The 14,156-nt window shown below is 49.8% G+C and overlaps 1 protein-coding gene across 1 annotated transcript in view; it reads left to right on the plus strand.

The window, feature by feature from the left end:
- LOC139605192 (zinc finger protein 418-like) overlaps window positions 1-9,952 on the plus strand; it is a 118,717-nt gene extending 108,765 nt beyond the window's left edge. The window contains exons 3-4 of the mRNA XM_071456533.1: window positions 8,979-9,267; window positions 9,352-9,952. Coding sequence (XP_071312634.1) covers window positions 8,979-9,267; window positions 9,352-9,625 — 563 coding nt within the window. The 3' untranslated portion in view covers window positions 9,626-9,952. The remainder of the gene's footprint in view (window positions 1-8,978; window positions 9,268-9,351) is intronic.
- The last annotated feature ends 4,204 nt before the right edge of the window (window positions 9,953-14,156 follow it).

Below are 14,156 nucleotides of genomic sequence, written 5' to 3' on the forward strand. Positions count from 1 at the left end.
CCGCGGTCTCCTTGCGGCCGCTGCCTCGGCAGGAGCCGCTGCCGGAGCAGCGCTGGCTCGGCCCGGTTCCTGTGGCTGGCACAGGGGCGGCTGCCCCGTGCCCGCGGCTGTGCGGGGAAATTCACGTGGCCGGAGGTTTCTGTGCCCCGAGGAGACAGAGGAGTCCTGTACAAGTGACTTTATTGCTGAGCAGAGGGAGAGGCCGTGGCGCATTTGCCGTGCGCTCGCTGCCATTGTTGTAGTTCGCAGCCTCCTTTTTATCCTCATTTTCCCGCCTCATCTCCCTCTCCCTTTGCCCACTGGCTGAGGTACTTGGAAGGTTCAGACCTCCCGATCTGCCAACTGCACGTCCTCGTTAATGTGCACCCCCACTTTTGTAGAACAGCCGATATTCACGGCTCTGTTAAGTCTTTTTTGTTCTCGACGTTCAGGAATTTAGCGGGACTTTCTGTGAGCAGCAGTCCATGTTAATTAATAACATTTATTGAAGCTGGTGGTTTCGCCCCTTACTTCCTTATCTACAAGCCCCTGGCCCCTCGCTCAGCTGCTGAATGAGCTGCACTCTCAAGGTCCGGAGCACGGTAAAAAGGTGAGAGGTGCTGTAGCACATCAGAGCAGAAGCAGCATTCGTTTAACCCATGGTCTGCCAGGGAACCACAAAACCATGTCCCATTCCCATCCTTTCCACGTTTGGACTGGTACATGAGCTGCTTTTTTGTTTCCTTTGTTATCTGTTTCACCACTTTGGCTTTGTCATCTATTTGCCAAGACCAGTTTGAGTCATTTGATTTTCCACAAACTCCTCTTTTCTCTGCTATCAGATGATCTGATCCCATCCCATGGTGAAATGTTGTGTTCCTCATTTCAGTGGATTGCTCAGCAGGAAAGTCAGGAGCTGGAGCTGTCTGGGTGGTTATTCCGAGGGCAGCTTGTAATCTAATGGTGCCATTGAAATGAGAAATGGGTTCTGTGGCTCCTGATATGAATTGGTTTGGGTTCCCAGGGGCTGGTCCATGGTGTTGTAGGATTTGTTCTGCTGGCCGTTCATCTTCTCCCCATCTTTGGCCGCTCTCTCCAGCCAGGGCTGCATCAATTGACCATTTGTCTCTAATTAAATCATCAAATACTTGGATTCCCAACTGATTTCCCGGAACTTGTGGTAGCAAGAACATCTCAGTGCTCTAATCCACCCTATATAACATAGACACTGACAGCACACGTTGGAGTGGGCAGAGGGATGATTCCCCCCCATTTATTTATAGTGAAGTTTTCCCAACATTCTCCATTTGCTGTTTCCCTGTGCAGCCTCACCCGTTTCTGTTGCAGGGTCAGATATCCTCACCCCGGGCTCTGCCTTGAGCTGTGCAAATTCCATCAGTGCAAGCAGGCAGAGCTCGGGGTGAGGGGCAGGGGGAATCAGCCCAATTCCTGCCCCAGGCAAGAGACCCAGGTACATTGGCCAGGCTTTGCCCAGCAGGGTTCATTTGCATTCCTAAAGCTCCTCTCCTGGCTGACTAGAACCAAAGCTTCTCTTCCAGGGCTGCCATCTGGTGAGTCACATGTGGCCCCCCGGAATCTGCTTTTTAAAAAAAAAGTATTAACTATTTAAGAGTTAAAAGTATCACGGTTAAAGCTCTTCAATTTTGCAAAATGCAACATAAAGGCGAACATGGAAAAACCCTGACCAAAAATTGATTCTCACCCTTCTGTCCCAAACCTACCTGACAATATAAAGTAGGATTATTATAAAAAATGTTTCTCATGTTGTAATCTTATCACTGAAACTGTAGGGAAAACAAAAACTCTCCAAGAATCTCTTTCGTGTGAGAGAGTCAAGGCATTGCTTGGTTCTGGCCAGGATGGGCAACAGAAATAATTTCATCCACACATAGCCCGGCTGTGCAGAAAAAATCATTCCATGACATGTCAGTTTTACCCGATTTTTCCTAAACTTTACGTAGTCTGAACCAATCTAAATCCACTGCTTTAATATTCATTGCTTCCAAGTCGTGTAAGTTTTTAGTGTTTGGTTTCCTATTAGACTCGGATTTCTTCCCCTCTGCTGTGAATTCCGCCCACACTCCTGGATTTCCTTCTCAGCCTTTTCCAGACCAGGTGTCTCCAGCTGTGCGGGGGCAGTGTCTGGGGTAGCTGTTGGTTGCTGTTTGCTGCGGGGCGTTGATGTTTTGTTGCTGGTCGTTATCTCTGTGGGTGTCTTTTGGGCTATTCCCAGTCTGTTCGGATGCTAAACTCATCTCCATTGAGTGGTGGAGATGAGTTTAACATCCGAACAGACTGGGAACCCCTTAAATAAAACCTTTAAAATTTCTTTCCCAAAGGCAAACCTTTGAGTAGAGAAACCTTTCTGAGCAGAGAAATAAGATTTAAAAGAAGCAGGATGGGTACATTTTGCAGCAGTGCAGTCGCAGGCAGCCCAGAGTGTGGGTGTGAGTGAGCCCCAGGGTGGAATTGTGCCGCGGTGCTCCCCAGCAGCTGTGGCAGTGCAGGCCCAGCCAGCGCTGGAGCTGCAGCAGCGGCAGCGAGGCTTGGCCGCAGTGGCTGGAGGTGCCAGGGGAGGGTGGCCAGGATTCCCGAGGGTTTGAGCAGAGGATCTGTGGGCAGGCCCAGGGGCTTGGCCCGCTGTGGAGCCCTGGCTGCTGCTGCGTTGCCTTCAGGGCAGGCTCAGGGGCGGCTCCCATGGTCCTGCTGCAGGCGGGAAGTGCAAATCTCCGGGGCTTCAGAGCCCCTGAGGCCAGGCTGAGGGGTCCCCCCGTGCTCAGCTGTGCTGGCGGCTGTTTCTGGCCTCAGGGACACTTGGCGTGGGCCCCTTGGCCACCAGTGGTGCTGCTTTGCACTCCTTAGGCAGGAGCCGATGGCCTGGCTGGGTGTTGGCAACAGCAAAGTCCCAGGGCAGGCTCTGTGCCAGCCCAGCTTCCTGCGGGAGAGATTCCACAGGAGACAGGATCCTGGCTACAGCCTGCCTTACATTTACATCCCTTATTTCCACCCTGCACTAGGTGGAGAATTGCCCAGGTAAGGAATTCCAGACATGAATTCCAAGGGAGATAATTGAATATCTGCCTTGGGTCTGGCTCTTTTTCTTGCCAAGGCCAATGGCAAAAGCTGTACCCATGGCATCTTGGTTTCTATCTCCGGCTTCCAAAGGTGTTTCTTTATTTCCCCATTCATTCTTTCTACCCAACCCGAGCTCTGGGCTTGCCAGGGGTTATGGAGGTCCCATTGTATTCCTAAAGCTGCCATAACCCCCTGAAGGGTCTTTCCTCTAAAATGAGTTCCCCATCTGAATCTATTGCTTCCACAATCCATTATCTTTGAATTATTTCTTTCAGAAATAGTTTAATAAGTGATCCAGTGCTTGCTGAAGCAGTCAGAATTGCTTTTGCCCCCCTGTTAGGTGCCATGGTGTCAGCAGAAGATTTTGAAGCCTTCCTGCTCAGGGCATTTCAGTGCCAGGCTCTTACAAGCACCCACAGCTCCGCGGGTTGAGCTGAGCATGGGGCGGTGACCTGCGCTTTGTCTGATTCCCCTTCCTTAATAACAGCCTGTCTTGTAGCTCTTTTCCCTCCTGCTGCCCTTGCAGAGCCATGCACAAACACATTGTCTCCCTCAGGCCAGGGAATGTCCCATCAATCTCTCCCAGCCTGGCTCGGGAGCTCTGTCCCTTGAGTGCAGTCCTGGGTTCCTTGCCAGCCCCTCTCCAGGCTGTTCAAACAGGAGGCTGGGTTAAACCCTTGCCCTGTCCTCAGTTCTGAATCCTCCTGTGCCACTGAACAAGTTTCATACTGTAATCACCGAGCCCTGCTCATCCATTGAGAGGCTCTTTTGGTTGTCAAAGCTTTAACTTGATGCCAGACTTGAACTCTAGGAGATCCTCCTGTTGTCATCAGTTTTCAGGCCTCTGCTCCCACGGAAGCTGTGGCTGCACAATTCTGCAGACAATGAGGCTGCTCTCTGGCCACTGGGTTAAACATTTTAGCACAAGAATTCCTTTGGCAAGACCCTGTTTAACGTCCACCTATAATTCAAATTCTTTTTCCCTGTCTGGAAGGCCCAGGCCACTCGCCTCAGTTAATCTTAATTTTAACACTTGAAAATTCTGTGTTTCCTCCTTGTGTCCCTCCATCCAGTTTGTTGACTGGCAAGATAGGAGTGTTGTAGGGAGACACCCTTGGCTCCAAAAGCCCTGCCTTTAACAGGGACTCAATACCAGGCTGTGAGCCCTTCCTTCCCTCTCTTGGAACAGGGTATTGCCTATCCTGGTTGCTTTAATTTGTAGAGGCTCCATATCTAATTTTCTGTATTTCCCTGGGGCTGCCCACACTTCTGGGTTCACTTCAGCATAGGCCTTGTCAGACTTTTGACACAGAGGTACAACAGAACTAGCCTCTGTATCCCTTTTTACAGTATTAAAATCCAGCTCTCAAACTCCTTCCTAGTTAATTACAATCACAGGAGGAAGAAAAAGAAATTCATTTATTTCAAACCTATCCCCCACAGCTTCTAATAGTGGTTGAACAAATCATACCTGCTCATCTTTCCCACTCATTCCCTTAAAAATTAAAATATTCCTTTACTATTTTCCCCTTTAGGTCTAAGATTCAGAGCAGATTGAGAGGCCCCTGTGTCCATCAGGAAATGCCTCCTCTCAATGCAGACCCACCTGAATGTTCTCAAGGGCTCCAGTGTGGAGGCTCCCTGGTGTGATGGGAGCTGTGACAGCCCTGCCAATCCATGTCCATCACGGGCTGGACTTGCTGGTCCTGAGGGTGCTGCTGTCTCTGCTTGCAGTGTCCTTGTGCCCTGCAGCTGGAGCCCTGATTCCTTGCCAGGGGCTGTTTGGGTGGGCTGTGCCCTGCCGAGGAGGGCAATGCCTCTGCCGGGTGCTTGTGGCCGAGCCGTGCCCTGGGTGCCGGGGCCCCCTTGGGCCCTGGGGCTGATCCCTCAGGGGCTGTAGGAGCTCTGCCCTGGCCTTTGCCTTCAGCTTGGCCTTTTGCTGCTCCCTTCTTGCATTCACCTGCTGGGCCTTTGTGCCCAAGTGCTGCAGGGCCTTCTTCTGCCCCTCCTGCAGCCCCCCTCAGTGCCTGTGGGTGCTTGTCTTGCTTTACAAGACAGGTGTCTGCTTGGGAAGGCAGAAAAAGCCTCTCTTGGAATGGAGAATGCAAAGCCCCTCCCTCTTAATTTTTAGGATAGTGAAATCAAGGGGCTCTCAGGCAAAGATATGGGATTAGGAATAACGGTTCTTTACTAGTGTGTATAATATAATAATAGTAGTGTGTATCAACAGCTCCGGCAGTGACAACAAACAGAGCCCGGAGCCGGTCCCGGCCTTTCGGCCGCGGCGCTTTCCCCTTGGGTGCAGTTCCGGGCACGGCCGGCAGGGGCGCCGGTGGCTCCCGCGGGGCGGGGCAGCGCATCCCTGCCATGGGAACCTCTCTTAACGGCAATAGAGCAATCCCTTCATCTAACTCTTTCACTTTTTTACCTTCTGTAGCCTTTCTCCCGTGTTTTGAGAAAGAATTTGGAGAGGGCTGCCTTTTAACTGAGCTCCTAGTGTTTCGATAAGGTGCTTCCTGTAGAGAGAGGGATTTTCCCTGAACAGCCGGAGCTGTGGTTACCAAGGGGACGTAACTCAGAGCAGGAGGGGTCAGGGGAGGATATCCCGCCGAAGCTCGGTGGGAGTGTGGGCAGGGTCTGCTGCCGGAATCGCCAGAGGGGGATCTTCCCGTGGAGGCCGAGCCGGAGCGTGGGCAGCCCCCACATGGCTTCTGGCGGCTGATCCGGCAGCTCCCGGCAGAGAAAAGGCAGGTGGGAGACCCCGGCAGCAGCAGCGGCGCTGCCCAGCGCAGCTGGCACGGGCAGGGCAGCCGGGGATGGGATGGCTGGGACCCGCCCTCGGTGCGGTCGGCGCGGTGACCTCGGCCCACGCGGCAGGACAGAGCAACCCCATCTTGCCCAGCATGGCCGGCAGAGCGGCCGCGGGCCGGGCAGTGGGGCCAGGGCACACAAATTCACCGCCAGCGCCGGGGCAGGTGGAGCTGCCCTGGGCAGTGAGCCCGCACCTGGGATGGAAACCGGGGCAGGCGGAGCTGAGGCGGGCAGCGAGCCGGGACCCGGGACAGGCGCCTCGGCCGCCAACGGAGGGGGCAAGAGCTGCAGAGGATCCCACTCTCTTTCTGACTTTTCCTCTTGTTCCCCTCCCTTTCATTTCCCCTTTTCATTTTCTTGGTTTTTTCCTCGGGTGTTTCTGATACTTCAAAGATTTTTATTCTCCTAAAATCTCCTGTCTAACATATGGCATCTTCTCTTTCTTCTAGATTAAATGGGTTTTTTTCCAAATAAATCCAGAACCTAACAAATCTAAACTTCTGCTTGGATATTTTGAAGTGGTCGACGAGCTAACTCATGACCTCCTAATGTTGTTTTTCTCATCACCTTTTTATTTATCCTTTGGCAAATTAAGCATCTTTCAGTGACTTGCTTTGCTACACCAAAAATCCCAGTGCACCCAAAATTCCTTAAAAAATGATCACACAAAGCTTGAGTACGCCAGTGGGGTTTCTGATGCACGTCTTCTAATCTTTTCCTAGGAAGCACATTTTATTAAGTCATGTAGAAGCTTCTATTACCCTGATTTATCTTGTTCATTTCCTATCTTGTTTAATTCTTTTTTCTCGGCTTCCCTAAACTTTGGAATTTGCTGTTTTTCCTCGTTTGGAGTTAATATTACCATAACTCTTTCAGCTCCATTTTCTGCTGCATCCTTAGCTTTGTGATCTGCCCCCAGTTTGCCCAGTTTGCCTCTCCTTTGGCCCGGGCCGGGTTCCCCCCGCCCGCAGCGGCTGGGAGCAGCCGAGAGCCCCGCGCTGCCCATGCCGACCTGGCCCGGCTCCATGGCCGCTGCTGCCGCGGGCTGCGAGGGCTGCGGGAACGGGGCACCGAGGGTGTGGCTGCTGCTGGGGGAGGAGGAGGAGGGAGGGAAGGGCAGGGATGGATGGGGAGGAGGAGGCGGGGTAAGGGGGGAGGAGGAGGAGAAGGAATGGAAGGGGCGGGATGGAAAAGGAGATGGGGGTGGAGATAAGACAGAGGAGGGGGAGGGGGGATGGAAGAGGAGGAGCGGGAGGAAGAGGAAGAGGAGGGACAAAGGCAGATCAGGGCTGAGCTGCGGGAGCCACGCGGTCTCGATCCCTGCCTGAATTCGCAGCCCCCACCTGTGGGATCATCGCCCCCCCCTCCATGGCGCAGGTGAGCGGGGAGGGGGAGCCCGGCCCGGATATCCCGGGGGGTCCCTGGGTTGGGTTTTTGGGGGGATGTTTGGAGAATGAAGAAGTCCAAGGCTGAGCGGAAAAGGCCCCTCGGGGGGACATCGGGGGGTGGCGGTGGCGGCTGCCGGCAGAGGCAGCCTGGAGGAGCAGAGCCCTGTGTGCCCCAGGAGGCCAAAGTGGGGAGGCCAGAGAGGGGGGAGCGCCGCCATTGGCGGGAGCCTCAAGAGCCTGGAGAGGGGCAGGGGGGACTCCTTGGAGCCGCTGCAGCCCAGAGCAGAGAATGAGGGGAGAAGGGAGCCCAAAGAGCCCCGGCATCCCGAAATGGGGAGGGCCAAGAGGGGGGAGCTTTTGGCATTGCTGGCACTGCCAGCAGCCTGGGCAGGGGGGGCACCCAGGAGAAGGGAGACCCCCAATCCAAGCGTGACCCCAGCAGCTGGAACAAGGGGGAACCCCCTCCCCACCAGAGGGGAGGGACCAGGGATGGGCAACCCCTGGGAGGCTTTTTCAGGGCTGAGTCTTGGTGTTTGGGAGGGTTTTCTGGAGCCCACATGGCCGGACTAGAGATGTACCTGGTCTGAGAGATCTTCAAACTCAACGTGTGTTGGGGTCGATGAAACAGGAAAGCCTTATGAATATTATTGTCTGGCCTTTCATTCCAATCTTGCTTATAGTTACTATATTCTCAAAAGCTTTTGAGAGTATAGGAACTCTAAGCAAGATTGGAATGAAAGCAAGCTTTTAGATACCTTAGTTACTGAACAAAAGGAAAACAATGGTGTGGCCCGACTGAAGGTAATCCTCTTCTGATGAAACAATTCCCTATCCTTGCAGACAGGTTCAAGGGTCACAGCAGACCCTACTAGCTCAGCAGAAGGGCTCCAAAGAGGTGTTTTTAGGGTTGAAAATGTAACACAGTATGGTGATGTAATGATTCTTACAGGCTGTATGTAAATGCTAAAGGATTTGTATCTTGTACTGGACTGGTTAGTGAGAAATAGAATATTTAACACAGAAGAACATTCATTGTATTGTAACAGGAACCTTACTCTCTTACACTCTTACCCTCTTACTCTCTCACCCTCTCATCCTCTCTCCCCCTCTCTTCTCTCGGGCCTGCTCCAAGCTGTGGCTGGCAGCTCCAAGCAGGGCCCTGCACCCAGGCCCTTTGCAATAAACCGCAAGTTCCACGACCTGGCTGCAGAGATCTCTCGTCTCCGTCCGTCCCGACTGTGCTACCCCCGACGCTCCTACAAACATGCTCATCCCTTGTTTTCCCCAAACCAGGATTTCCCATTGCCAACCCTGAGAGGCTGCGAGGAAGAGGAAGATGCTCCGGGACACTGAGGCAGGTGAGGAGGAAGTCAGTGCCCCTTTCCCCTCTGTGCTGCTCCATCTCCCAGCCCAGCAGGGCCCCCGGCTGCAGCACAGCCCTGGGGGGATCTCATTGCCCTTGCCTGTGGCACGGAGGCAAATCCCATGCTGTCCTTGTCCTTCCTCGCCCAGAGCAGGAGCTGAGCATGGAGAGCAGGGAGGACAAATGCCCACGGCAGAACCTGGTGGCAGAGGCCGTTTTGAGCGGCTCCACGGCGCAGGAAGCCAACGGGGAGGAAAAGGCCCGGAGATGCCGCACGAGGAGGGGCTGCAAACGCAGATGGCGGGGATGTGAGGGGGAAAGAGGCAGCCTGGGCCGGGAAGGCGGCCGGAGATGGAGCCAGAGCTCGGAGCTGGTGCTCCATGAGCAGCTCCATGATGGGGAGAAGCCCCACACGTGCGTGGAGTGTGGGAAGAGCTTCAGGTGGAACTCCGAGCTGATCAGGCACCAGAGGATCCACACTGGGGAACGGCCCTACGAGTGTGGGGAGTGTGGGAAGAGCTTCAGCTGGAGCTCCAGCCTGATCCTGCACCAGAGGACCCACACTGGGGAGAGGCCATATGAATGCTCCGAATGTGGGAAGAGCTTTCAGACCAGGTCCCATCTCCTCCTGCACTATCAGAGTCACACAGAGGAGAGGCCCTTCCAATGCCCCGACTGCAGGAAGGGATTCAAGTACAACTCCACCGTCGTCAGGCACCGGCGCATCCACACAGGGGAGAGGCCCTACGAGTGTGATAAATGCAGGAAGAGGTTTCAGACCAGCTTCAATCTCCTCATGCACTATCGGATTCACACAGATGAGAGGCCATTCCGCTGCCCAGACTGTGGGAAGGGATTCAGGCAGAACTCCCACCTCATCACCCACCGGCACATCCACACCGGGGAGAGGCCCTACGAGTGTCCCCAGTGTGGGAAGAGCTTCTCCAGGAGCTCTCACTTGACCCGACACCAACGGAGGCACCGGTAAGGGAAGCCCTGCGAGTGCCCTGAGTGCGGGAAGAGCTTCGTGCGCTGCTGCAGCTCCATCCCCCACTGGAGGAGGCACTTTGGGCACAGCCCTGGTCACTCACATTCCCTGTGATCCATGTTGGGAACACACCTGGCTGCTTCTCCTTTGGTTTGGCCTGAATTTTTTTCTCTTCTCCATCTCTCTCTACTCCAAAAGCCAAGAGGGATAAATCTGTCACCTCAAAACCACTCAAATCCCTCTGAAAATAACTGAATTTTAACCCAAAAAAGCTCAATCCTACCTCAAATTCCTTGTTCCCTCCTCAAAAAAACTCAATCCCATGCTAAACTCTCCATTCCACAGCCACCAGGGTGAGATGGGATTCGAAGGGGACTGGGAGAAGTGGGATCCCAATTTGAAGCAATGGGATGGGGATTGTGTGGGGCTGGGTGTGTGGGTTATATTTGATAGCAAATAAAACTTTCAGAGTTACTGATTTCTGTCCCGTTCATTTTCAGTCAGTTCTGTTTGCAAAGTGCCACCTTTTCATCTGATTCAATTCTTATAAAAGTCCTATTTTTAAAATCATCTAGCCTCTAACAATTAAAAAACCAATATCCAAATAAAACCACGCACCCCCAATAAGCCTTTTAAAAATAATTTTAATTGTTTTGGAGTACTTAAGGATGTTATTAAAGTTTAATTGTTTGGTTGAAATGTCTGAGAAATTATAGTGGTGTTTGGTTTTGTGTTTAGTATATTTGTAATATGAATTGTTTTACTAAGGTGTGTTAGATCGCTTGTTAGTTTCTTTAGATTTTTTTATCTGAAGTACATTAGTCATTGTGTTAAAATTTTCAAAAGGTATTTCTTGATATATAATTTGTTTATTTATATACATTGGTAATATTATAGTAATAGTTATTGTTGGTTTGAGTTGAATCATTGTTGGAGTATTGTAAAGAAGAGTTGAGATTTTTTTTAATTATAATTTATTTAATTTCAATTATTATTTCTTTGTTTATAATTTTATTGCAATTTGTTGAGGGGATAGGAAGGAAGTTCAAGGACAGGAACATTTTTTCCTGGCTGGGAACTGGAATTCCAGACCCTGGGAGTGTGTGCAGGACCCCACAGACTGGGATCAAAGATGGGCTGGGATCAAATATGGGCTGGGATCAAATATGGACTGGGATCACCTGGACTGGGATCACGTGGACTGGGATCACATGGATGGGGATCGTGTGGATCAGAACCCTCCAGACCAGGATAGCCTGGAGTGGGATCAAATATGGACTGGGACTGTATGGACTGGGATCCCAGGGACTGGGACCATATGGATCAGGACCACACAGACTGGGATCAAATATGGGCTGGGACTGTTTTTTAAAGTAAATTATATATATATTTTTTTAATATATATATTATATATATATATATATCTATTTAAATATATATATAAATTATATATATTTTTTGTTATATAGTTTTTATTTCTGTTGTTAATTAAGCTTGTTAAAAGGCTGCTTGTGCTAAAGTGCCTGCTTGGATGGGATAACATCCAATGCACACTGGGTGAGGACACCTGTACAGATCTGCCAACTATCAGCACTCCCCGTCTGAAGGCAGAGTGCACCAAGGCCCAAAAACTGGAGGTGATAAAGAGAATGGACTAAAACCACAGCCAAGGAATCTGCATGCTCTAAAAAGGCAGATCCAGGGCAGAGCCATGCTAAACAGGTCTTGGAAGATGTAAACTGGGTGCATCTTGGCGCTCAGCCAGGAGCACCCTGTTACCTTCAGGGATCCCCTGAAATACCTTTCCCCTTACATCAGCCTGGTGCATATTCATAGAGCCTCATGCACAGCAACTGGGAAGGGTTTAACACTTTACTGGGTATATTAGCATTCAGAAACACATAATCACCAGAATGATTATATGCAGGTGCTTTTATTGAAGAGCTCTGGGTGTCAGGGGTACCAACCCAAATCTGACTCTGACATGGGTTTGGGATGAACATGTTTTTATATTCTATCCTTATATAACTTTCATGTTAATGATTAAACTTCAATTGTTCTATTGTATACATAGATTTCAGCCAAGCATGGGCTCCTCATGGCCCCCCTCAAACTTCTAACATAGTTCCTCATGATTCTTCTTATGATTAAACAATAATTATATTTAATTACTAAACAATCATCACATCTAACAATTATATCATTTATCATGTTCTGCTTACGCAGGTGCAATTTCACATGATCTGGCAAGCACAAAGCCTAACATTTTCAGAGTCTATTTTTGACATTTTTCCAGGGCCCCACTATCATTCTCCCCCCTTTGAAAGCATTTTCACTTCACTATAGGTGTAAATGTTTTCACTAGATACAGTCCTTTATTTCTCAATTTATTCTTGACGTTCTTCAAGTCCATGGTTGATGTAAACGTTGTCGTGGATGCTGTCACGAACTGGAGAACCAGAAGATGGTGGGCGTGGATCTCGTGTCAGTGCCTTTATTATCTTCTGGTTCCAGGTTGTTTTCTTCTGTATCTCTCCTTTTAAGATGCTGTGAACTAACCAAATTGCTAAGAATACAATTAGTAAGATTATCACACTCTCAATGATAGATTTAATCCATGAACTCACATTCCACCCTAACCCTTTAAAGATTTTGCCTAGCCAGGTCGTAGCCAAATCATTTTGCTCTTCTTGTGCTTCATGCTCTCTTTGTTTCAACTGATTGATGTCATATTCTACATCTGCAGTTACATTTGGGATGTGAACGCAGCAATGACCAACTTGTGCCTTTAAAAATCCACATACTCCATGCTCTTTCAGGAGTAACAAATCTAAGGCTAATTGATTTTGTAAAGTCATTTTTGTGCTGGCTTGTAATTGTACATTTAATTCTTTAAATCTTTCCCGGGTGACTCTTGCCAGTCTATCTACCTGACCTGTAAGTTTGTACAGCATCTCCCTACTCTGATAGTTTGCTGTACGACCAAGCAAAGACTCTCGGGCCCACCCAAATTTCACTCCACCAGAGGGTTCTTGCCAAGTGTCATCTGGATTTTCATTGTCTAGAACTTCTCGTCTTGCTCTTATCTGCACAAGTTCATGTTTTCTGTTAAATGGGGACTTTTTCCAAATTGGACATGAGGTTGGGAGGCCTAAAGTAATTTCCTTTACTTTCCCATCTACAGGCAGATGTGTTGTCCAGGTGCCATCGCTTGCTGCCCATACAAATTGTCCTGGACCTCGGACTGTACTCCTGGTACATCCTACAACTGCTTTATAATTCCCTCTGCCTTGTTTATGTTTGATCCCTCTGCAAGCACAGCCGGTTTGTAGGGCTATTGCCAGGGGTGGCATCTGCTTTATCTCTGCATCATCAGAAGTGCAGTCATAAGTTTTATTACATGCCCACCAACTTACTTGGTCTGCCCTCGTTCTGCTACTGGTGGCAGTGTTTGTTACTGCTGGATCTGTTTCATTCTCGGAGCCTTCCCACTTAATGCACCAAGGGGTGTTTGCCATACATTGGAATCTTTGAAGGATACTCACAGACCACGCACTGTCCCAAGGCTCTGTCTGATCTTTCTGATCCTTGGCCTCACACTTCCATACCAGAGTGGTTTCTGTAACATTTTCTATAATCTTTTTATAGTGTGGCAAATAGCATTGCCATTGTGTGATGCCTGCTGATTCTCCCATAGGGGTTCCTAGTGTGCCATCACTTAGAATACAGTCTTTCTGGCCCATGGGTCTCATCCATGTTCCTATTTTCTCCCAAGTTTCCTTGACTACTTGCCTCGATTCGGGTACCTGTTTGCATGCAATTGTTTTGTTCTTTTGTGTTTCAGGTAGTTTTGATGTTATGATTCCCCAATTTACTGGGTCTCCTGCTGCCTTTGGTATTGGCAGACAGGCAGTTATTCTACAGGTGTTTTGCATTTTGGCAAAGTCTTTGACTAATCCAATCATTACATTCTCAGCCCAAACTGCATTAGAAACCTTTATCCCCTGTGTTCCTGCTTGTACCTCTCTCTTCATTCTAGAATGAAGAGTGTTTAGTTGATCTTTTTGCATTTCACATCCCAAAGACATTAATGACCATAACATTGGCACAATTACTGATAGCATTCTCAAAGTAATTAAACACATCTTATCTGCAGCCTTGCTGGTTCCACAGTTTACACAGTCTGTGATCCAGGATGGATTTTCTTCACTCGGGTGTAGTGAATCCAGGGGTCCACGCCGGCTACTTTGGCTGCTGTAAAGGTGGTCAGCAGTACCTGGTGGGGCCCACTCCACTTTTCTTTCAGCAGTTCTTCGTTCCAGTTCTTGATGTACACCTCGTCTCCTGGATGTATGTTATGAACTGGGTTCTCGAGAGTCAGCGATCTATTCCACACGAGGATGCTCCGGAGCCGAGCTAAAGTTTTCCCGAGAGACAGAACATAATTATACACTTCCTGCTTTCCTGTGACGTGCACATTAGGGTTAGGCTCAGGAGATTCATATGGTTTCCCATGCAATATCTCATAAGG

This window comes from Agelaius tricolor, unplaced genomic scaffold (assembly GCF_023055355.1).
Source record: "Agelaius tricolor isolate 1412-34295 unplaced genomic scaffold, bAgeTri1.0.p SCAF_61, whole genome shotgun sequence".
NCBI lineage: Eukaryota > Metazoa > Chordata > Aves > Passeriformes > Icteridae > Agelaius > Agelaius tricolor.